Source organism: Notothenia coriiceps, unplaced genomic scaffold (genome assembly GCF_000735185.1).
Source record: "Notothenia coriiceps isolate Sejong01 unplaced genomic scaffold, NC01 NC01_scaffold00024506, whole genome shotgun sequence".
NCBI lineage: Eukaryota > Metazoa > Chordata > Actinopteri > Perciformes > Nototheniidae > Notothenia > Notothenia coriiceps.
This window is the reverse complement of record NW_011357207.1, coordinates 535-23,969: the sequence shown is the minus strand read 5'-3', so window position 1 is coordinate 23,969 and position 23,435 is coordinate 535. Positions and strand designations below refer to the sequence as shown.

General features: G+C 39.1%; 3 protein-coding genes and 1 long non-coding RNA gene across 5 annotated transcripts; 2 read left to right on the top strand and 2 right to left on the bottom strand.

The window, feature by feature from the left end:
• Nucleotides 1–932: 932 nt before the first annotated feature.
• Nucleotides 933–2,326, bottom strand: LOC104955043 (cytosolic carboxypeptidase-like protein 5). The gene is made up of 3 exons (XM_010782269.1): nt 1,960–2,326; nt 1,821–1,873; nt 933–1,164 (listed from the first exon to the last, which is right to left on the bottom strand). The coding sequence occupies exons 1-3, from the start codon at nt 2,203–2,205 to the stop codon at nt 933–935; spliced, it is 531 nt and encodes a 176-aa protein (XP_010780571.1). The 5' UTR covers nt 2,206–2,326.
• A 4,103-nt stretch (nt 2,327–6,429) lies between these two features.
• On the top strand, nt 6,430–7,323 carry LOC104955042 (uncharacterized). The gene is made up of 2 exons (XR_799413.1): nt 6,430–6,560; nt 6,649–7,323. It is a non-coding gene; the product is annotated as an uncharacterized lncRNA (long non-coding RNA).
• A 772-nt stretch (nt 7,324–8,095) lies between these two features.
• Nucleotides 8,096–9,544, bottom strand: ost4 (oligosaccharyltransferase complex subunit 4 (non-catalytic)). The gene is made up of 3 exons (XM_010782265.1): nt 9,444–9,544; nt 8,654–8,792; nt 8,096–8,227 (listed from the first exon to the last, which is right to left on the bottom strand). Exon 2 carries the CDS (start codon nt 8,789–8,791, stop codon nt 8,678–8,680), a length of 114 nt encoding a protein of 37 aa, XP_010780567.1. The 5' UTR covers nt 8,792; nt 9,444–9,544; the 3' UTR covers nt 8,096–8,227; nt 8,654–8,677.
• An 88-nt stretch (nt 9,545–9,632) lies between these two features.
• Nucleotides 9,633–22,883, top strand: selenoi (selenoprotein I). Of its 2 annotated transcripts, XM_010782267.1 has the most exons (10): nt 9,633–10,019; nt 12,877–12,945; nt 14,622–14,730; nt 16,190–16,264; nt 17,255–17,517; nt 17,610–17,718; nt 18,185–18,233; nt 18,325–18,505; nt 18,601–18,780; nt 19,442–22,883. In XM_010782267.1, exons 1-10 carry the CDS (start codon nt 9,963–9,965, stop codon nt 19,505–19,507), a joined length of 1,158 nt encoding a protein of 385 aa, XP_010780569.1. In that variant the 5' UTR covers nt 9,633–9,962; the 3' UTR covers nt 19,508–22,883. The 2 variants fall into 2 exon arrangements, with proteins under 2 accessions (XP_010780569.1, XP_010780570.1); XM_010782268.1 differs by lacking the exon at nt 16,190–16,264.
• The last annotated feature ends 552 nt before the right edge of the window (nt 22,884–23,435 follow it).

Below are 23,435 nucleotides of genomic sequence, written 5' to 3'. Positions count from 1 at the left end.
GTGTGCCTTAAACAAGTATAAACCACAGACTGTCTGTGTCATGGCGATTACAGTCGCTGCTTTATTTATGTCTGTATGCAGTTGTTGTGAGTGTGGACGCAGCATATACAACATTAGTTTAGCCTGATCGATCCGATCTCCATTCAATAAACACGCATTTTAAAAGGTTTTTCGCCTGCCGTCTTGTCTGCAGACTTGTCAAAGCATTAATTCATGGTTTTTACTAACCGACAGTATGTTGTTACTTTGGCATCATTTTGAAACGTGTATTACAATTAAATCACGGTAAAATATGTTCATCTTGTTGTAGTTGTAGCCCCCTGGCCAGCGCATCTTGTTTGAATGATGCGAGTAAACACAGCTGACAGCCGCGGTGAAACTCGAGCTTAGAGCGATGCGATAAGAGCGATTAGAGCGAAGCGAATGTTCGCATCGCGTCCGGTGTGAACGCAGCATTAGGAGCGGGACCTTTATGACACATCTCCAAGTGGTTGACAAATCACAACAGAGTCGACCAGCTAACCAATCAGAGCAGACTGGGCTCTGGTTACAGACAGAGGGTGAAAAGAGGTGCTGCAGCACAGGCAGTTTGAGAAAAATACCTTTTAAAGTAAACATGTCACAATAGAGACACAAAACACAAATATGAACCTGAAAATTAGCATATGTGCTCTTCAACACAAACAAGCTAATTAAGCAAGAAGTATCTCACCAATCTCTAAAATGACTGATATTGGCAATGTAGTCTGGTGGCTTTGAAAAGAGAATACATAGGGGCTATGTTTCACGGTGAATGTTTCATTCCTGCTTCTCCGTCCACAGCAACATATTGCTTAGCTACTGTGTGGGAACTCAATTTTTCCAAACTGGGGATCTGCTGGCTGCCATCTACTGTTCACTGTCTATGGATAAGTTGTGAATACAACCCCCCTTCAAACATCTAAACTACCCCTAATAGCAAAGCAACGTGTTTGTGTATACATGCCTGACAGCGACAGGTGTCGATGGAGGCCAGGTCTAAGCAGTTTCCAGACCTTCATGGTGGCTGTGTCCATATCTCCTGATGAGACGGGGTTAGTGCTGGTAGGGGATTTCGCAGGTGGGGTTTCAGTTGACCCCACCCTCCTGATGGGGATACGGCTCATGGTAGGTTGCAGCTCACACCTGGGGATAAAGAGAGGTTGATATTGTTTTTAGTCATAGCAGGGATACATGTTTAATGGAGAGAATGCAGAAGTAATTGCTTAATCATAATTTTCTTCAATATTTTGCACTGTTTTTAATGCTATGTGTTTATGGACTACTGCAGGAGTGCGGCCTAAAACTCGGAAATTAGTCAACTTTTATGCACCTCCTGTTCCCTTGTCTTTTAGTCAATAGTTTTTATGTGTTTTTATTGTTAGATACCTGGAATACGTTTTGTGGTTAAATTCAGCTTTGGAGAATTCCCATTGGGTTTTACAACATAAATGATGACGGTAAAAATCATACTCCTGTTATTTTTATCTTCCGAGTGGTGCTGATGTGAAATTCTTGCAAACCATGGTTACGTTTTAAAGCATAACATCAACTTTTTACCTGTTGTGTTTGAATTTGCATATTATAATTCATAAAAGTGGTGCTTATTTATGATGGTTTATTTCCTATAACTAAAACTTCTAAGCATCTTTTGGTCTAAAATGAAATGGAAAAACCCAATTGGCCTTTTTTCGTCATTCCTGCAGCTTTCTATACCAACCCTGGTTTGACTGCTTTTTTGGTTAATAATGTTTCCTGTGCGATTACAAATCTCTAAGATACATAGACAAGATAGGACTCACTTGCTACATTTGATGGAGGAAAGGATGTGATCAGGCCCCAGGTCTTTAGCAGTCTGTGACAGATGGAGACATTACAGTGAGGTTCACTGGTTATACAAGACATGAGGAGAATTTGAATGAGCTACAAAGGTCAGCTAACCTCTGTGCACGCCTCTAGGGTGTGATGGGTGATTGTGAGACCCCGGCATCCTTTCCCAAAACGCCCAAGACGTATGGGGAAAGGTGTTCCTGACCAACCTGCCAAACTGGGTCCTCCACTCTGAAAGTCTGGGCAGCTGAGGCCTGTTAACCACATAAAGGACATACGAATAAACAAAAAAATGATAAGGGAAAGGAAAAGCAGTGGTTGGCAGATGAGTAACACAAAGATGGACGCCATTGTCATGCTAAAAAAATGTTTTACAACAACATGTATCTATTACAGTTCATTCTCTTTATATTACATACAGGACATAAAAAGCATGACTAAAAGAGCTTCAAATCTAAAAGAGGTTTGACTTCTTAGCAATTTTGAGCGTTTCTGGACAACAGACACAAACAGAGTGGACAGACATTAGAGGACACACACAGGAGTTGCTTCACAAAGGGATAGTTTTTATTCCAGAGGTTAAACAGAGAGGCGGTAAAAGACAGCAGCACATTCAAGAAGGTGGTAATCTGTTACACAGACAAACACTTAGTACCAGCCTTAGTCTGGTATAAAAGGTCAGCACCACACTGATGGAAACGGCACACTTCTCATGAGGAGTATAAAGCAGAAAGACCTGGTGAGAATGCATTCAGTGTTTCCACCTAAAGCTTTGTGTTATTCCTAAACATATTAGCTTTAGGAGGGAAGCAACTGGGGAACAGGACTTCACAGTTCACAGTGAGAAAGCAGAATAAAGCTACAATACATTCTTCAGGTCACTGATCCTAAATGTGTTGAATTCAATGGGTAGAGGCTACATTGAAATCATCCTCTTAGTTATATTAAAAGAAGCCATCCGTACTCCAAAAGAGCATTACATTTGCAGAACGTGTTGGATCAGTCCAAGATTTTTCTTCCAGGCTTATATTACCTTTCTTTTTTAAACATTTACATTTATGTCAGAGAGAAAATGCAGCAAGAGAATTACTGGTATCATTTTAACATTCTGCTCTATTGGGAAAAGGTCATCAAAAGTCCTATATACGTCCCTTGATCTTAAAAGGGACAGTTCAACCTAAAATCCAAAATACACATTTGTTCTCTTAAAGGTGGGGTATGTAATTTTGGAGAAACCAGCTTGAGTGCGCAAGAATTTGAAAATACACAACCGGAAAAAATCTGCCTCTTCCTTCAGACTTCCTTACAGAGCCCCTCCTCCAACACACGAACGCGCACATGACCAATGAGGGCACGAGATAAGTTTGTACACAGATGGAAGGCTGACAGGCAGGTAGGCCATCCAGTTATTTTAGCCGGGCCGGCTAAAATGATTGGTCGTGCTTTTTACAGCACTACGGCTTCCACAGATGACATTTTTTAATGGATTTTTTGTCAAAGCACTTAAGATATTAATTGCTATCAGGATGTTAAGAGCATTCCATGGAATATAACAAAAAGTGTTTCTGAAATAAATTACATACCCCACCTTTAACTAAAGTGCTATTTATTAATGTAAATTGTTATAGAGTGAGTTGTCGAGATATCAGTCGTAGAAATGCCAGCCTCTTTGAAATAACAATGACGCAATAGAAAAACATTTATTTCTAGGAATTATGACCCATCTTTACTCTGGATATCTCCAAAAATCATTAACTCACAGCAAAAAAAGCACTACAGGTAAACTGAACGGTTCCTTTAATGTCCAAATAATACTGCAGTTACAGAATATATATTCTGCCTGTATCCCTTAAAAATTATATAAAAAGATAATTGGTAAATAATCCCTTTTTTCACTTTACGTTTCCCCAAAACTTGGCAAAGCGGACAAATCAAAATATAATCCAAGAGTTTTGGTCAATAAAAAGAAACATGAGCAGATCCTCTAAAACCTCCTACCTACAACAGACACCAGAACAAGGCAAACCATGTCACACAGCACTGGAGCGGACCTATAGCGAGTCAGTACCAGATCATCTGAATTTGTATCTGTTGGATCAAATCGATATATGATCTGTTTAACCAGCTGCTCATTAAACTGCTCAAAAGGGCCCTTCCGTAAACACAGACCACTGAGGAAAGCACACAAAGCTGAATTACAGACAAAATACTATAATCCTACAAATAATCTATAAGGCTAACATGTAGACCAAGACAACAAGACATGTTCTAACCTCTGCTAACCACAAAATAAATAAACTTTGACCATCGACAGCCTACTAAATACCTGCCAGGTTCAACATACTTTAGGTAACACACAAATGTGCTTGAATAAATAATGAGCAATGTTTTCTTCACCACTCTGATGAAACAGGTAATAAAAGTTCATTGTATTAGAAAATTCTAAACACAGCGTCATCCAAAAGCTTGAAACACATTTTTTTTTAAATGATATTGCTTGCTGTCAAACAGCTCCATAAAGCAATCTTTTTATATATAAAGATTATCAGCGATGGTCAACATTAGGCTTCTGGCAGTAGGCTACGCCGTGAACATCATAATGTGAGATCTAATATTGGACTGACAGAGGAATGACACAGGTTTCAGCACTATCAAGGAAATGAATAACAAACGAAAAACAAAACCACAATCTTTTCAAGATAAATGTGGTTTTCAGTCACTAAACTTACATTTTTCCTTACTTTTTCCTTACATTTTGTCAAAAAATTCGTCAGACCTTTCTGAACTGACTCCAGATGTGTGTGCTCAGCTTGCTTTACAATAACATTACTGTTGGGAAAATACACAATTGAATCTTCCAATATCAGAGTAGCACATGATAACAACTGTAACTGTGTACGTAACCTAGAAGAGCATCAGGACACACTGTTTTTGGCATACTGTATGATAAGCTATGGGACAACGATTAAAATGATGATGCAGCCTCTGTGGAGATAGACATATGACAAGCATCATCATCTCTGACGTGGGCCTTAGCTAATCTAAACTAAACATTGTATACTGATTTGAACCGGTATTCCTCTATCTTGTGTACTGTGTATAGAAGCATGTGGAGGACATTGTTCAAGCCGGTGACGAGTGATATTTTTCTAACATAATTATTATGTTAGAAAATATCACTCGTCACCAGCTTGAGTTTCAATATCAGGATACATGTATTTATTATCCTTGCAAGAATGGAAGTAGTCATCACATACAGAGCGTATGGGACAACTAGTTCCTGAACAGTGTCCTTTAGATTAGCTAANGGCGGCGCGCATGAAGCGGTTGATGCGAATGCCGCGGCGCGATTGAGGCGATTGAAGGAGGCCGCGACAACCGCTCAAGTTACATTTTTTAAACTCGACCGTCAAATTCGTGTGACGCGATCAGGCGGTAGCCAATCAGCGGGGAGGATCTCAGCCTGCCGTCAGTGATGTTGAACCACAAAACCAAAACATCAGCCGTTAGCTGTTAGCACTCTGGTCGAGTTTAAAAAATGTAACTTGAGCGGTTGTCGCGGCCTCCTTCAATCGCCTCAATCGCGCCGCGGCATTCGCATCAACCGCTTCATGCGCGCCGCCGGAGCGAATTCGCGTCCGTCCGCGTCTGTCTGCGTCTGTCTGCATTGACTTTACATGTAATCGCGCCGCCCCCAAACATCGCATTGCGTCCGGTGTGAACGCAGCATAAGCCTATCACTTACAATGTGTTGGAGCGCTTGCCAATAGAAACGCGACTGTTACATAGTGATGTCAATATGTTACGGAAGAAAACCAAGGAATCCAATGGAGGAACTTCAGGCAGAGGGGGACTGTGGGAACTTTGGGATTTTAGCCTTTGCAGCCCATTTACAAGTGCAAAAATATAACATACTACAGGAAAGGCAAATCCAAAAAAACACAAGAGGGCCTCTTTAATGTGTAACTTTATTATTTTAAAGGGTTTGTTTTTGATTCACCAGAGTCACACAGTGATTAAATGTACATACATACTGTGGAGGAAACTTCTGTAGCAATTGGAAACAGGACTCAGAGAGAGAGACGAGGAGAGCTGGAGCTTTGATGGCAAACACTGACGGTTTATTTGGAGCTTCGGCCGGAGAATTCACAAAACATGTCACGGGACACAATCTGACCACACGGTTGAGATGCCACAATCAATTCTGAAGAACTCTACCCCAGTCCCATTTATTTAGCTAGTTCTGAGAGACTAATCAACATTGTGCATTACAAGATAGAAGCATAACACCTCTATCAGCTGACGCCAACAGGCAGGAACAGGGAGACAAAACACTGATCAGTCAGGTCAGTATAAACTGATAAACTGAGTCAAAGTTATGGGGCTTTGGAAAGTATTTCCCCAACACATACCACATACTTAAACCACTCAATATGGCTCCTTTATTAACAAGTCTCACAGCGTTACAGAAGATACATGAATTGCTGCTTGGTACAGCTTTATAACTTCTCTCTTATTGTATGTAAACCACACACACAGTATACATCGACTTCATATCACTTTTATTTCCCTCTACAGGTGTATCCGGAAAAGATGGTGGCATGCAGTTGGCCTCTAAAGCACTAATGACGAAAAGCCCAGAGATGAGTCTCAGCTACAAAGGAAACACTATCATAGAAACCGCACATGAGACGGATGAAACGGAGCAAGAGGTGAACACAGTTTCAACTGTCACATCAAATTAATGTAAGAGGGAGGTTGAACATGAATGACTCAAACTGTGTGATGTTGTCTTCAAAGGTTGAGGAAGCTCCAGTGCTGCCCCTGCCAGAGACTGTGAACATGTGTGAGACAGTGACCCTGTGTGGAGAAGCCTGAGTACTGCACAGAAGAGGAGACGCTTGTGTATGTCTCTATTTGCTGAGCCTCACTTACTGTAATGTGACCAAAACCCATTTAGAACTAGGAATCAGGAGGGGGCACTGTCATCACGGGAGGATTATTTGAGGCATCTTAATGTGCAATGAAACATAATGTAACATTATTTATTCAGATGTTAAACATGATCAGACTGTTGAGCTGGCAATAGGCAGCTTTACTGGAGCAGCTGGAGGTGTAGTGCCTTGCTCAATGAAACCACAACAGTTGCAGAAGTAGGGGGGAGTTAAAAACCTTCCTTATCAAAGAATCCATAGACTTTTAACTCTTAAATAGCACCTCAAATATCTGTTTTGTAATTATAGTCTTGTCCTTCTGATGTCCCCTCCCCCCCAAAATAAGTTAAATGCACTCTGACCAACACTGTAATGCACTGGTAAGTATTTTTGCCGTCAGCCACTGACGAGCACAGCAGCACCTTTATAACTCTTTATTTCCATTGCGACTTTAGAAACAAATATGAGTAAAGTGTGTATTTTAATGTGATTATTACAGAAGTTATTTGTGATTTGCATATAAAAAGATATCCATCCTTAATGGAATTTTTTACAGATTGTATAAATGTGATATGGTTAAGCTAAGTAAGTGCAAATAGGAAAAATTATAATCTGCACATATCCTATTATTCCATATCACCTGTGTGTGTGGTGATGTTAGGATAAATACTTGGAGGGTGCAGCTACTAGTGAGATATTAAGACAAAAACAAGGTGACTGAAAAGTAGCAATCTGAGTAATGTTACAGAAAAATATCAAAGTCTTTGAATCTACATTTTAAGTAAATTAAGCGGGGGGTTTCTAAGTGTTGATGGTCCTTGTGAAAAGGGTCCTTTTGAGAGAGGACCCCAAATCCCTGAAGTGGTTGTATCTACTCCAGACTACCAGAAACTGTCCCACTGGACATTTATTTTACACATGTGGCATAAATGTAATACATTAAAAAACATTAGGGTCCAAAAGGTTGGTTGATATTGTGTTACACAATAAGTTTATCAAAGTTACTCTCCTTGTCACATTCCTTTTAGGACATTTTGCTCCACAGCACAAATAGGAACCTGTTCTTTATTACCATATAAATATTTTATGTAAAAGAAATAGTGTCAGGATTTGTCTTTTTAAATGTTTTGAGCATATCTTAACCCATTAACATGTGAACTGATTTTTACCTAAACTGTGACTGATATAATACTGTGTCGGAACTTGAAGTATTAATAAATGAACTTGAGAAAACTGCCCTTTTTTGCAATATATAAACTCAATGAGAATGTATCTAGTGTGCATGCAGAATAACGTGAGCACTGAACGAAACATTAAAGCAAATGGCATTCACATATTTTTATTAGAAAAAAACACTACTGTGCAATCATACAAATCAATTCATCTCCTGGGACTGAATGTAGGGAATGTTGTTTCCTTGGTGGCAGCATTGACTCCCATCTCGCCTGTGGGGAGAAATCAAGATGTTAAACGGGATCCCAGAATGGTAAATGGTAAATGGACTGTACTTATATAGCGCTTTATCCAGTCTTTAAGACCCCTCAAAGCGCTTTACATACTACATGTCATTCACCCATTCACACCCATTCATACAGAGCAGTGTACCTTACTCTAGGACCTAACATTCACACACATTCACACACCGTTGGCCATGCCATCGGGAGCAACTCAGGGTTAAGTATCTTGCCCAAGGATACATCGACATGTTGACTGCAGGGGCTGGGATCGAACCCACAACCTTCTGGTTGAAAGACGACCACACTCCCTCACAGCCACAGTCGCCCAGTCGAAGTAAAAGTTTGGAAAGAACAGACCTCTGAATGCAAAAAACAGATATATCAAAGTGCTGAATCATCTTAGGTCAACATTACCTCTCCAATCATTCTGGAGGGACTCTACTCCAGCTTCTTGGGGTTATTGACTGCAACATAGTGGTACAACACAACCAGCAGGAACAATGACACGCCAAGCATGTTGGCAAATATGGCCAGCTGCACGTCCGTCACCATTCTGCAGGGGAAACGAGACATATAGTGAGGCGTTAGAAAGCTGCTTGGTATTACTGTATTACCAGAGGTTAATAGGATATCTTTCTTTTTTTTTCTTTCTTACAAACATGTATAATAGGGCTTTAGTCAAAAGCAGCTAAGGATCAAATGTGTGCATGCTTTTACTTAGTTTACTTTGCATCATTTGTGTCCAATCCACAAACTTAAATACACATAGTATGGCCTTCCAGTTACTTGCTTACATCCATTCAAGTTACATTATACACTTTAATTTTATAATAGGAATAATTTGAGACAAGAAAAAAATATACACATCTCTAGCATGTATAGCTGTACGCTAGCACCTGACATGCACTAGATGCTGTCACTGAACACACAAAGCACAACATCGATTAATTCTGCAAGTGAATATTTTGTACATTAATCAGAATATTATCGATTTATTGTTGCAACCATTAATTTGTCAGGGATAACATGGTTGTAAACCAAAAGTACCAAATTATGCTAAATCTGTGTAACATTAACCTAGCTAGTAAGCTACTAGTGCAACCAGCGTTGTCTAAACTAACCCATATAGGAACCATATAAAGCTTCGATTAAAATTACAACATTAAACATATCGCAATGAGTTTTAACTCATGCTATTACTTACATTATGCCTGAAATTGGGCTTTTACTCTTGGTTCAAGCGATACTTCAGCTGCTCAGCATCAAACAGGCAAATCAGTCACTTACTTCCGGTTGAAGGGGAAAGCCACGTCACGTTTAAGAGCATCGGAAATATGAAGCAGAACTCTGATAATTAAACACAAATAAAACTCTGACTGGACACATCAACAAATATTATACATAAATTAATTTTGGGTGACAATATGATTCATTAAAAATGATGTCATCGTGAAGTGTACAGGATATGATTATTTGTATTTTTAAAAAAAAGAAGTTTTTATGGCAATCATCCAGGCCAGAGGTGGCAGTAGTGAGTTCCGGGCAGCTGGGTGTTTGGGCTCCGTAGGAGTGGCTCAAATGTTTCGACATCACCTCACCCGGCGTGAACGACATCGGCCAAGCTAGATGGTACTTCGACACGGCAGCTAACGTTGGGGTTTACATTTCCAGAGGAAGAGATCTCCATTTACTTCATTGTGGAGCCATACTGTACGTTACCACCATGGCTCTTTACGAATATGTCACTCAGGACCAGCTGGCGGGCTTCGACAAATACAAGGTAGGGGGAATATCGTAGTAGCCTGCTAGCAACTAGCCATTGGACCGACAGTGCGTGTGTGTTTTACAGCTAGCTGTCACGATCTGCAGGGTGCTCCCCTGGCAAGGAGTGTGTAAAGGTAGCCAGCGTAATCTCAAACCATACCAGATACTGCCCAAACTGCCCTGGAAAATAAAAGCCTGATTAGGTATAGCTACAGTATGATGTGTTTAGGTTCATTGTACGTTGCTATGGCTATTATGCTGTTTGATTGGTTGTCCTCTCTAAACGTTGATTGGGTAGAGTTTAAGTTTGGAGTTAAACAGTAAAAGGCACCTTGTAGATGGGAAATGTTTCCTGCGTGGTGCTTGAACTCTAACTACAAGGTTGAATTTCTGCCTTCAGAAATATTGTACACCCTATTAAGTCTGGCAAATAAAAGACACATACATACTATTCAAATGTCTGAATTGTTCGATAACATATTGACGAACTTTTTAGTTTGAAAGATCCGGCCGGAAGTCTTGTTTTTGTGCCATGTTTTCCTTGACATTGGAGCAAGTGTGCTAACAGTTAGCTTGTGACTCCTTGTCTTTGGCTCTGAAATAAGGCTGTACTTTCTGTTTCCTCACATTTCAGACACCCCACGTCTGTTTTCTCTTTGTATATAATGCCAGAAGCTATTTGACAATCACTTACATGCAACCACAGAAGATACATTAAACCAAATGACAGTTGGCTGTTGTTTTGAATAAGTAATGGCTAAACACTCTACTTTTACCAGCACATAGTACTGTACAAGTGAAATTAATACGTGTTCTATTAATTCCAGCAACCATAGCATGGAATTGATCAAATTCTTTAAAAAGATCTCATCCTCTCTGCCTTACAGCTAAATGTTGGTGTTTAGTTATTTCCCATAAAGATGAGCATCAATGTGGCAGTACAGACACAAAGAGCCTTTTGTCCTGTCTCTTGCAATGGAGGACTGTAGAAAACAGGAGTGGAAGCAAATGATCTTCTAACACATTGCAATTTAGTTCTGATAATGGGGTTTAAGTCTTACCTTAGCACTGTGCATGTATTAGTTTATAATATATAACGTCCTTCTTTAAGTTTACACACACGCCATAAAGCATTTCAGATTGAAAGCCTTTTACCATTTCCACAAAAAAATCCTCATTCATTGTAATGCTTTGCCACTCTTTTTAGAGCAACAGATTTCTTTACTTTTTTTCCTTGTCATGCTCTTTGTCCAACTGTAGGTCATTCAGACTTTCTCTAACACAGCCTCCTTTGAATACCGCTTTTCCAATTTGTTTATCATGCAAGACCCTTTTTTTCCAATAATTGCTTTTTGAAGTGTCTCACTCGTGTTTGGCACGAGTATCTCTAGCTGAAGGAGGGCAGAAGAAGACAAATGTCAGTTAATGAAAAAACCCTCTTGACACAGTGTTTCTATTCATGAAAGGTGCACAGACACAAGCTTACAAATAGAGAACGAAGGACTGTCTACTGATTGTGCCACTACACCTTTCAAGCTGTCACCCATCGTTCCTCCTCTCACTTCCTTTGTCACACCTCCTACGGTCCTACCTCAGTTTGAAAATATCTTGTACTATCTACTTGCGTGAACCTGCTTTCATTTCTACAGTTTGTAAAAGATTAGAGTAGATTAGGGCCCAACACTACATGTTCTTGCGTATGTGGTGATGAGTAATCACATTGGTTATCTTGTTGATTTGAGGAACAACCCACAACATCATGACTCTCTCAATCAACAGGGGACAATCTAAATATAGTGTTTGAGTGTTGTCAATAGCATCCATAATCCATAATAATTAAAGGGACAGTTCATTTCAAAATCTAAAATACACACAATTAATTTGACCTGTAGTGCTATTCATCAACGTAGATTGTTTCGGTTACTCAAGATAATCTACAGACCTTTTTGTGTGCAGTTTCATAAAGGAAGTACTTTGTTTTTACTAAACTACACCTCCCAACAATTGAGTGTGTTCAAGAGGAAATGTGCGTTTTTTTCTTTTGGGCAGTGATACAGTTACAAGTGTAGTTTGGTAGTTGAAAATAGTTCATACATGAATCTGCTCGAATAAGGTCTGGACAACACAGTGGCATGGTTTCTAGAAAGAGACATCGCTGTTGAATTCTTCAAATGTTTTGGTTGGCCAAGTAGTGCCATATCGTTTGATTATATTTGAGAGATGGCTGAAATCTCCATGGCTGATGTCTCTAACACTCTTCCATTTCCAAAAAACATCTATAAATCCAACAACAGATAAGAGGAAAAATATGTATCTTAGATTTTGCGGTGAAATGTGCCTTTTTAATTTAGAAAAATTAAATGTATTGGATGATTCTTTTGCAGACCCCGCACAATCGTGTGTACTTGGTGGTAGTAGTGGTTAATTTTAAACACCAGAGAGTCTACTGAATAATTAAACATATTGTAGCCACCTGAAAGGGCAGATCCCAGTGCCCTTCCAACTAATCTCACGGCAGAAGTGAGATCTCAAACTAAAATAAATCACAAAAGAGAGCAGTCCAAGAAGACTCAGAGCCAACGTTTATTCCTCAAAGACTCAAAAACCTAACGTCTTAAATGGTTTGTACACTGGAGAGGGTGCCTTACGCTGTAGTACGCACACCGTTTCGTCATGCCTGGATTGAATAACAGCGACAGGGATCAGGTTTCTTTTGATCTGCATGATGACAGGCCACCAAAATATCCATAAATACCCAGGTCACATGTGAGGTCACGTGACCCTGCTGAATAAAATAGCCTAATTTAAAAAATGAATCTTTTGCATTATGTGTTGATGGTCACATCCTGACTGATTGAGTATGTCTCTTACAGTACAGCGCAGTGGACTCGAACCCCCTGTCTGTGTACGTCATGCACCCTTTCTGGAACTTTGTGGTGAAGGTGAGAAACAACCTGTGTGTGTGTTTGTGTGCATACATAATTCATGAGGTTTCCAACGTTCTGCTGTGATACAGTAACAACACAGCTCGCCACTTTATACTTATTTTCTCTGATCTAAGGCTGTACCGAAAAGTCAAAAGATTCCAAACTTGATTCATAACACCCAAACATTCAAACTTCCTGCAGCTCTTTTTTGGTATGCTTATTCATTCTGTTTAAATCATATTTTTTTTTTTTTTTTTTTATTAGATTCCTGTGTAGGATTGTTCTTGTGATTCTAATTCCAAAGAATGCAAGTCAAAATGTAATGAAAAAAAAAAGATGTAATATGTTCCAAAATTCACAACATGTTTTTGTCAAACAAAATATTCTGCTTGAATCCTTATTTTTAATCGGTATTCTGCTTTTTCTTTTTTACTTTTTGCTCTCCCGCTTGCCATACACAAAGGAGGCAGGCACATTTATTAACTAAAAGCACCATAAATCCCATTTATACACGCACATGAGAATTTATGATGATGACACTGGTGAGTTATATTCATAAAACAAGTGAACTCAAGGACTCCACTCATTTAATCTGATGAGTCACTGTAAAAATGTACGATGGAAATGTAAAGCTTTATTTGAAAACCTCAATAGAGGCTTTGCATGTCTATTTAAAAAAAGACATTCGGTACAGACTTAATCAGCATACATTGGTCTTTACTGTGTTGTTTTGAATGTGGACAGGGTTTTATCACGCTGTGTGTGATTTTATATGACGTAGGGCTGCTCGATTATGGCAAAAATCAATAATTGATATCACGATTATTAAAAACGATTATCCATTTACTTTGAAAACATCCATTTATTGAAAAAATAAATTTGAACAGTATGTTTTTAACAGTTGATTAGCCTGAACTTTAAGTATAATAAATAAACCAATAAAATAACAAAATTAATAATAATAAAATTTAAAAAAAATCTTTTTATTTCGATTATGTTGTTTTCATAATCGTTTCAGGCCAAAATCGTAATCGCGATTACAATACGATTAATTGAGCAGCCCTAATATAACGGTGACGGTATTCATCACTATTCAGTAATTGTTCTGTAAATTCAATTGATAAATGGTTTAAAATTACCATGCCCTAATTCATCACATTTGATAATTTTATCTAAAAATAAGCATAACTTTAGGCAACAATTTGCTGACAAAAAAAACTTTTTTAGTCATTCTGTTAGCAACCCTGATGATGGGTTTGCAAACTTAGGGGTTAGGACTTCCTTCACTCTTTGCCTTATTCAAACTGCCAGTGTCAAACTGCAAATATATGAATATTGCAATTCTTATATCAGTTGAACATAAGTAAATCACCATTATGGTTCCAGAGATGAATAGGGAAGGAAAATACATGTATTTCAGTGAAAAATGATGTATGGCATTCATACATCATTACATCTTCTCTGCCTGACTGCGACCTTATATAAATTGTCAAAAAACTACCATTCCTGTCCTGAAGGCATCTCTGCTTTACAGTTACATAACTCTCCATAAAGTGTTCCTACAATAATTACTGTCTAGTTTTTAATCAGTGTCATTATTCTGATGAGAAGACTCTATTTTAAGAGCCAAGTGACATGTTAATTAACCGTTACTCACTATCTCTTTGTCTCTGTTCGTTTTTTTTTAACAGTTTCTACCAACATGGTTGGCTCCGAACCTCATTACATTTACGGGCTTTATGTTCCTTGTGTTGAATTTCCTTATGTTGGCCTTCTACGACTTTGACTTCACTGCCTCTGGTAGGTCCTCTGTGCTTTCTTCTGTTTCCCTGTAGTTGTGTGACTAAAGCCTGAGGGAGTGTTGTTCAGTTAGTAAAACATATAATGCTGGTGGGATACACCCAATCTGTTTGGAAGGTGACGAAAAAAATGTGTGTTCATCCAGCTTGTTTATGAAAGGCAAAGTCCATCACTTTTTAAAACATGGATGCCTATGGTGACCCAGGGCAATCACTCACTCATTACATTTCTACACACACACCCTAAGACACACATTCACACACTGTTTCCAGGAGTCATTCAAGAATAGACTAAAATAAACTAAACACAGAACACAGCTCTTTTCATCATTATTTTAAAGCCATATAGTTACACCTACATCATATGGTAAAATGGTACAACGAAAAACAAATAAGCTTTAAAAACCTCAGATAAACTCAAAAGGGTAATTGTCAATCCGAGGTAGAATGTAACAGTTAAACCTTATTATGGTCTTTACATAGTTACAAGCACTTTGTTCAACATTTGTAATGCTGAATTACATTTTAAAGTATTTTCAGTATATTCAGGACTCCATTGCTTAAATAAAAGTTCTAGTGTGTTAAACCAGATTATAGTGTTTTAAAATGTATGTTTTCATTAGGATTTCTTAATGTAACATTTGAATATATGTAGCATATTCCATCCTCTCCTTTTGCCTGTCTTGAAGCCTAAATGTCAGGAATTCAATGGAACAAATCATGACTCTATGACCCTTCTATCCTATGAGCTTTACTTCAATACTATATTTAAAATGACTTTCTGTAACTATCAACTCCTAATTTGGGTTTCCAGGAAACTGCATCTAGCTTTCACTTTCTCTCTGGCAAGATGGCATCTTCTTCCCTGAAAGTCTACTACAGTTTCCTCCAGCACTCCAGTCTCAGTGATATCATGTCCTTTCTAAACCTAAAGAAGTTAAACATTCAGTGAGAGCTAATTCTGATAAGTTGTATATTAATTGAAAGTCTTTTTAACCTTTAAATTAGACCCTCTTCATCTCTGTCTGCTGATTGGACCGTCTAGCTTTTTTCTTTTTTCTTGTTTTACTATTGTGCGTTAGAAGTTTGGTTTGGTTAAATTACACCTTTTCTTTAGAAAGTGCAGTTAGTTTTTCATTCGATGCATGAGGTGCTTTTTGATGATACCATTATTATATTTCTATTTTTTAACATTGACTTCCATATTTTATTCATATATCTATTAAAGCAAAGAGTAGCAGAACCAAACTTTGTAAGTACAGGTTCATGGTTTGCCATCAAAATATGCTGCTCAGTTCTTATTGGATAGAATTGTTTGAGTTCCCTTAAATATTACATGAGATCATTTCTAACCAGAGTAAATGTTGACACAGTGAGAAAAGTGATAATGGATGTGTGTGATGTACGTCTTTCTGCTCCTCTCTGTGGTGTTCTGTATATTTACATTATGTGTGTCTCAGCTGCAGGACATGAACACGTGCCTAGTTGGGTCTGGGTTCTTGCAGGGTTCTTCAACTTCTTGGCCTATACACTGGGTGAGTCCACCCCCCACCCCCCCACTGCTGCCCTGTGTGTTGTTCTTCTGTGACATCTGAGGGGCTCAGGGGCAAATTCTTGCTAAAGGAATGCACTCTGTACAGTGACTCTCTGAAACCACACGTGTTTGCCGTCCAGTATTACAACCCCTCTGCTAGGTTATTATTTTCTTAGATAAAACTGTGTGTGGAAATGTGGTTGTTTACTAGGGATATACACTCTTGTAGTTATCGTCAATATCAACAGGATGCCACATTATCAATCAGCAGGATTATCATTAGAATAAATTGGTTTGCAAAGATAATTTGAAATGAAAAAAAAAAAATACAAAAACTTTAAAGCTATCTAATCAATTTGCAGGTTTTATTAAGCCTGCCTTGACTGATCAGCTAGGTCACTTGCTGTTAACAGAAACCAGGCTCTACTGTTTTATTTTAAGCTGCCCGTATGTGCGTGTTATCAGAAAGGAGTTGCTTGCAGAAGGGGGTGTACCAAATGTTCCATTAATGCAGCTTTAAATAAATGTAAAATTGAGATTGTTGTTCTCCAGGCAAGGAATTTAAAAAGCTTAATTTCCAGAGTGTTTTTGTCTAAAAATGTCCATATTAACAGGCCCTGAATAATGGCTATCATCATTAGGCACATGGGACATGGCATTTTTTACTATTGTTAACATTCCTTTTTAATAATTCCAATATAATTGCAAGAGGGGCAAACTGAATTTGATCATTTATACGTATCTATTGCTATCACATAGGTAGTGCCACATTAGTCAAATGTCCTCTCTGTTTGTGTTTAGTCTCGTGTGAGCCAGGCTGAAGTCTGTTTTAAATCTTGCCAACCATTTTGTCAACCTTTAAAAATAAAACATGGCATTTACGTGTGGCTGGAATTAGCGCAGTCTAGTAATGATGAATTAAGACTCTTTATGTTCCTCTATTGATGTGCTCATGTATTGTACTAATGATCCATTTTCTTTTTTGGTGTAGATGGAGTTGATGGTAAACAGGCTCGCCGCACCAACTCCTCCACGCCTCTAGGAGAGCTGTTCGACCACGGCCTGGACAGTTGGGCCTGCATCTTCTTCGTGGCGACCGTCTACTCTATATTTGGGCGTTTGGAAAGTGGTGTGGGCGTGGCCACTCTGTACTACATCCTGTGGGTGGTGCTGTTCTCCTTCATCCTCTCTCACTGGGAGAAATACAACACTGGCATCTTGTTTCTGCCATGGGGATATGACATCAGCCAAGTGGTGAGGACACACACACACACACAGTCATGATATAAGGAAGTGGTCACCCAGCCTTCTGATGATTTGACGTTGTGCGTCTCTTTTTCTTTCAGACAATCTCCCTGGTTTACCTGGTCACTGCTGTCGTAGGCGTGGAAACATGGTACCAGCCAATCCTGTGGCACTTCCTCTACAGAGACCTTTTTACCTTCATGATCATCGGTGAGCTGTGATTGGTCATTCTGAATAAAACTAAACTGACTGTGCTACATCACAGCTTTAGTGGCTTGTTTACTTAGTGTGCCTAGTTACAATTACAAACGTTAAAAAAGGGCACAAACTAGAGAAGTGTGTCTCCCTCTTCCACTCCAAACAAACGAAGAAATGTATCTGGGAAAATTGTCATTACTGGCTCTCATACAGTCAAAATGGTGTCAGAGATGACAGAAACGAGGATTAAAAGATCTTGTTCTGTGAATAACATAAGTATAATATAAGCTACAACACACAATTTAAAAATGAATATTTATTTTTTCTTTCAAATGTTCTACAGATAAAGCTAATATCATTAGCATGAATTCTCATGGCAAAATCGTGTATTTACATCTGATTTGTGACTTGTATGATAAAGACAACAGGCTAGCCATTCTCACTCCACCTACAATAATGACTTGCTTCTAATTCCCAGCTTGTTCCTTCACCGTGACCTTACCCATGAGCCTCATCAATGTCCTGAAGTGAGTCCATTTTCCATTAGCCTTTTATTATACAGGAGTTTTGTTTTTTGACACAGCGCTCTAAATTCTTCCCCCTCTGTGGTTTTTCCAGGGCTCAGCGCACTAAGACTCTGAAGCACAGCAGCCTTTACGAAGCCTTCCTGCCCTTCCTCTCTCCCGTCCTCCTCTTCGTGTTGTCCACCATCTGGGTGGTGTTCTCTCCATCCCGCATCCTGGAGCTGCAGCCCAGGATGTTCTACCTCATGGTGGGGACGGCCTTCGCTAATGTCACGGTGAGCTGGTCCTTCACACTCCCTTACAACATGCAATATCTTAATGTTTTTATTTGGGGTGTTAATGTTTGTTTATCCATGTATTTATCTTGCAGTGTAAGCTGATTGTGTGCCAGATGAGTAACACACGTTGCCAGGCGCTGAGCTGGCTGTTGTTGCCCATGACGCCGGTGGTGTTGTTAGCGGTGACCGGCGTGGTCGCCAACGAGTCCCTGCTGCTGTATCTGTGGACTGCTGCTGTCATATTAGCACACATACACTTCGGTCTTTCAGTGGTAAGATCATCCACGCTCTGTTAAGTGTCCCGTAAACCTGTAGCTACAGCTAGCAGCCAGTTAGCTTAGCCTAGCTTAAATAGTCCAGACAGGGCTCAAAACATAAATAAAACGTTTTTTTGTCTTGTTTGTTTAAAAAAGTACCAACAAAATATTCGATTTTACATTTTCCACATTGTGATGTTTCAGACTTTTTTTTGCTCTTAGTGTGAAATTAGAAGAAGCAATAAATCGTCTGGAACATTACCATCCAAACGTGTGGATTAAACAAACAATATTTAGTGTGCTAATTTTGGATTTTTGTTTCATTTGAATGCAGCCAGGCTCAAGCGGTTTCACCATGTTTAGTCTCTGTGCTAAGCTAAAGTAAGCCAAGCTTAGCGGCCGCTGGCTGCCTCATTTAAAGGACAGATGAGACAATGGAATCAATATTCTTAGGCAGAAAAAAAATACATAGTTCTAAATGTCAATGTCAAACATGTAAAACCTTTACAATGCAGACCTAGTTGGTGTTTTATTTTCATTGACACTAACAATTTCAATACCTTGGGCTTCAAGACAAACAACCGTCATTGAATTACCTTTCTAGGTCCTATGCTGCTAAATGTTTTTTTATAAACACATGACTAACATAAAATACAATATTATTTTTCTTTGCTAGGTACAACAGCTAAGCAGCCACTTCGGCATCTTGGCTTTCTCCCTGAAGAAGCCCAACACTGACTGACAGGAGGAGGAGCAACGAATCGGCTTGAAAGCAGCAGAGGTTTAGGCTCCTCCCATCCTCCGCTTATCGACACTTCACTCTCGTCACCACGGAAACCACATCCCCTTGCCTCCTCCATCTATGAGGACACTGCAAGTGGAATGGACTGCTTCCACTGTCCCCAAACACACACAAAAACACACATACATGCACACACATTCCCAACAAACTAACCAACCAAACTCTGGTCTCTGCGCTGGAGGCGGGCCCAGGGGTTTTGGCTTCCGTCATTGGTGATTGGCTAACTTGGTTGAGCCAATGAGGTGCAATTGTTTCCTGCGGAAATGTGCTTCAGTCATGAGGACAGGAGCCATGAAAACACATGCACACACACACACACACACACATACATATTACTCTGCTTTCATGCAGATAATTTATATCTGGTGGCAGGTATTTCAAATAAAAACACAGCCACACACAAACTAACTGTTGCACTCACATAGTATTATGAATGTATAATATGCCTTGGGGAAACGCCATTTAAGTTTTATTATATTAACAGGAATGCCTCAAGTAGTGTTGTTTTCAAACCTGACCAAACCTGTAAATTGTGGCTCGTAGATCAGAGCTGTGTCCAGAGTTTAGAGGTTCAGTCACCTTCTTCATCATGGGACGATTTTCAGTCGGAATTCCCAGCGATATATGTTAATAGCTATAAATATATATACTGTATGTGTTAAAGGGTTCGGGGCATTTTATTTTCAAACAGAAATGAAACTTTAAAAAAGAAGAAGATAACTCCTGTGAAACATTGTATACATTTCTCTCTAATTAATTCCGTGTTCTGCTCTGTGACGGCGGTTCTGATGAGTAACAGAGTTGGATCGTGACTAACCAGGGCAGGAAGTGACCAGGGTGACCGCTGACCTTTGAACTTTATTAACCTTTCCACTTGGACCTCTGACGGAGCACTGGCCTCCCGGCTACCCCTACCTTGAGGTGTCGTGTCTTCATGCTGATTCGTTTATTTAATTTTTTTAAATATGTTTGATAGCTTTTTTTTTTAATCTGTTGCCATGGCAATGGTTTGTGGATCAGTTGTGCATCGCTTGAATGAAGAGTGTGTTCAAAAGCCGTTACCGGAGCGGACTCACTCTGAGGGAACAAGCCGTCGCACCGCTCACAGATTTTATCACATCTTTTTTTTACTGTCAGATAATGTTGTGCTTCTTTATTCTTCAGTCTGTTAAACACTTAATTTTTTCTGTGTGTGTGTCATAGGATGTTTCCTTGGTAAAGTTGCATATTGAGCTGTGGCAGACTGGACTTTGGTTTGACATCAAACTGTTTTTTCACTGCCGGGCCAAATCCCATTTGACAAGGCTCACCGATCGTGTTCGCTTCCCAACAAAGACTGTTTGTCCGTAGCTTGGAGGAAATACTTTCTTTTATGTGTAACCCAACTCCACTTGGTTTAAAAGTCTTGTCTTTCTTCACGGACTTTCCCATAGTTGTTGACATACTCTAGGAGAAAAGTCCCCGCTGCTTCTTTCAAGAGACTCGCATTGCCAAACTTGGCCGGATTGATGCCTTATGATCAATGTGGAGTAAAGATTGAGTCTGCGTCCACCCCAATTCAGGCATGTCACTTAAAGACATGTTTGAGTGGCACTCAATGGCTCATTGATTAGCGGTTACCTGATCGGACGGATTTGTTGTAAATGCAGCTCAAGGGATTTAGTGTTCCACGAGTGTCTGCTTCACCTATATACAATTAAGTCCATAGAGTCTGCCGGGCCTCTGGCTCACATTTCAAGCCCCAATTTTACCGCTTTAAACACACAAAAAACCCGGGGCAACCAGTCGACTAAACATCTGTTTCTGAAGGACAACTGTAAAAATGAACCACAATAACAACTCTTGGGAAAGCCTTATGAACAGCATTTGGAGTTCTGTCATGCCAGTCTGAATATGAAGTCACAGTAATAATCTTCTATACATGAAAGTGTTGGGATAATTAGGACTAAAAGGTACATAGGAAACATTAAATACACTAGGAATTCAAATACAAAATGTACTTGGAGTTTAATTCTACTCCTACATTTTTACCACAGTTTTGTATATAATTGAGCAACACTGAACATTTGATTCCAGCCTTGTTGTAGTGTTCCAGTATGATGACTGGGAGGAACCAACTCTACTGCCATAATACCCAGTAAAGTAGCCCGGGTTGCTTTGTAGCACTCCTGCTCTGCAGCTGGGGAACGCTCTCTTGCAGTCATAAGCACATAAACAGTATATAGGAATTTGATTTGCCCCACATTTGTGACTTTGGAGACTATTGATGAGAGATTTCACAACCAAACAGTTATTTTGGTGGGTACATGCGCTGTCTATGTATGTGCAGATCTATGTGTCTGTTAATGTATGGGTGGATATCTGTGTAAATACATATATTATTTCCTCATTTTTATTTTGTTTTGCAAACTACAAATGGGATCCTTATCCAGTTTCCTCCAAACGTCTGATTCCAACACTGCAAAGCTACAACTTTGTCTTGGTAGTCCTTTGTTTCTTGTTTTGTTTTTTTATGTTTGTTTATCTTTGCTGCTCTACTGGCTGATTGGGATCTGGTCTTTTCTTTTGGAAATTATTTCAGAAGGGAAGGCGAAGACCTTGAGAACAATCGGTACAAACAACGCTAAATGCAACAAGGGATTTTGTGTCATATCATTAGGAATATTTTATTTGGGTCAGAAAAGAATGCCATTTCAAAAAAACATGTAACATTTCAGACGGAATAGAGCAGCAACAACGTGTAAATGGACAGAGAAATAATCGTCAACTATTTTGATAATGGCAAAACCTTCAGAAAATGCCGTCTCCAGCCTCAGATATTTTCAGCTTTTTACCGTTTTAATGTCATCTTATTCTGAATATCTTTGGGTTTTTGACTTACGGTACAAGACATTTAAAGACATCACATGTACTTCGAGAAACTGGGATGGACATTTTTGACTAGTTTCTGATATTTTATAGATCAAATGATTAATGGATTATTTAAGAAAATAATTGTTGCAACTCTAGCTGCACCGACCATAAAACGAATGAGATACTCATCCAGTCGTCAAGGGAATTTACCAGTTTATTTTCTGAGCAAATTTTCTGGGCACTTTTTGTAGTGTACTCCTCACATTCACTCATTATATTGTAAGAAAACGGTCTGAATCGCCCTGGATCAACAAACAAAGCTGTTGAAATTGTGATAAGTTGTTGTTTAACGCTGCCCTGGCGAACACTCTGAGCTTCGGTGTGGCTACTTGTGATGTTGTATTTAACCAGTGAAGAAAGAACGGTCCAGATACAAATAAAAGAGAATTTTCTTTAACCACTTTACTGTGTCGCAGCCTGACTTGACCTTTAGTAATGAGTTTTTACAATTTTGAGTACATCTAAAGTTCCTTGTATATCATTTAGTGCAGGGGGTAATAAAAACATATATATTGTATAACTGAAGGGACTTTTTGAGAATACACATTCTTTAATACACTTTTTGAGAATACACATTCAGTGTCAAAAATATGCAAAAAAATGACATGTCAAAAAAATATAAAAAATAACGACATATATCATACAGGGTTCTCACGGGTGCTGGAAATCCTTGAAAATGCTCGAAATTGTACGAGGTGTTTTCAAGGTTTGAAAAGTGCTTACATTTTGGGAATGGTGCTTAAATTTGGGATAAAGTGCTTGAAATTGTAAATGCTTGACTTCGTTTTTTAGATGAAAAGAAAATAAAGAAGTCGGAGGGCGCTTAATTGCTTCGCTTTTACATAAAACAGCTCCGCTCCAGCCCTCCCGCGCTATGTGCGTGACCTGCAAGTGTTTTTGTTACGTGTGACCTGGGGCCTCATGTATAACGCCATGCGTAGGATTGACGTGGGAA

What these genes read in the sequence shown, in the direction of transcription:
- LOC104955043 (XM_010782269.1), bottom strand. Translation starts at nt 2,205, where the DNA reads ATGACAATGGCGTCCATCTTTGTGTTACTCATCTGCCAACCACTGCTT. An exon ending in CCCTAGAGGCGTGCACAGAG is followed by an intron (nt 1,874 to 1,959) that starts GTTAGCTGACCT and finishes CATCTGTCACAG; the next exon opens with ACTGCTAAAGACCTGGGGCC. An exon ending in TCCTCCATCAAATGTAGCAA is followed by an intron (nt 1,165 to 1,820) that starts GTGAGTCCTATC and finishes CTTTATCCCCAG; the next exon opens with GTGTGAGCTGCAACCTACCA.
- ost4 (XM_010782265.1), bottom strand. Translation starts at nt 8,791, where the DNA reads ATGGTGACGGACGTGCAGCTGGCCATATTTGCCAACATGCTTGGCGTG.
- selenoi (XM_010782267.1), top strand. Translation starts at nt 9,963, where the DNA reads ATGGCTCTTTACGAATATGTCACTCAGGACCAGCTGGCGGGCTTCGAC. An exon ending in CGGGCTTCGACAAATACAAG is followed by an intron (nt 10,020 to 12,876) that starts GTAGGGGGAATA and finishes TGTCTCTTACAG; the next exon opens with TACAGCGCAGTGGACTCGAA. An exon ending in AGCCTCATCAATGTCCTGAA is followed by an intron (nt 18,234 to 18,324) that starts GTGAGTCCATTT and finishes TGGTTTTTCCAG; the next exon opens with GGCTCAGCGCACTAAGACTC.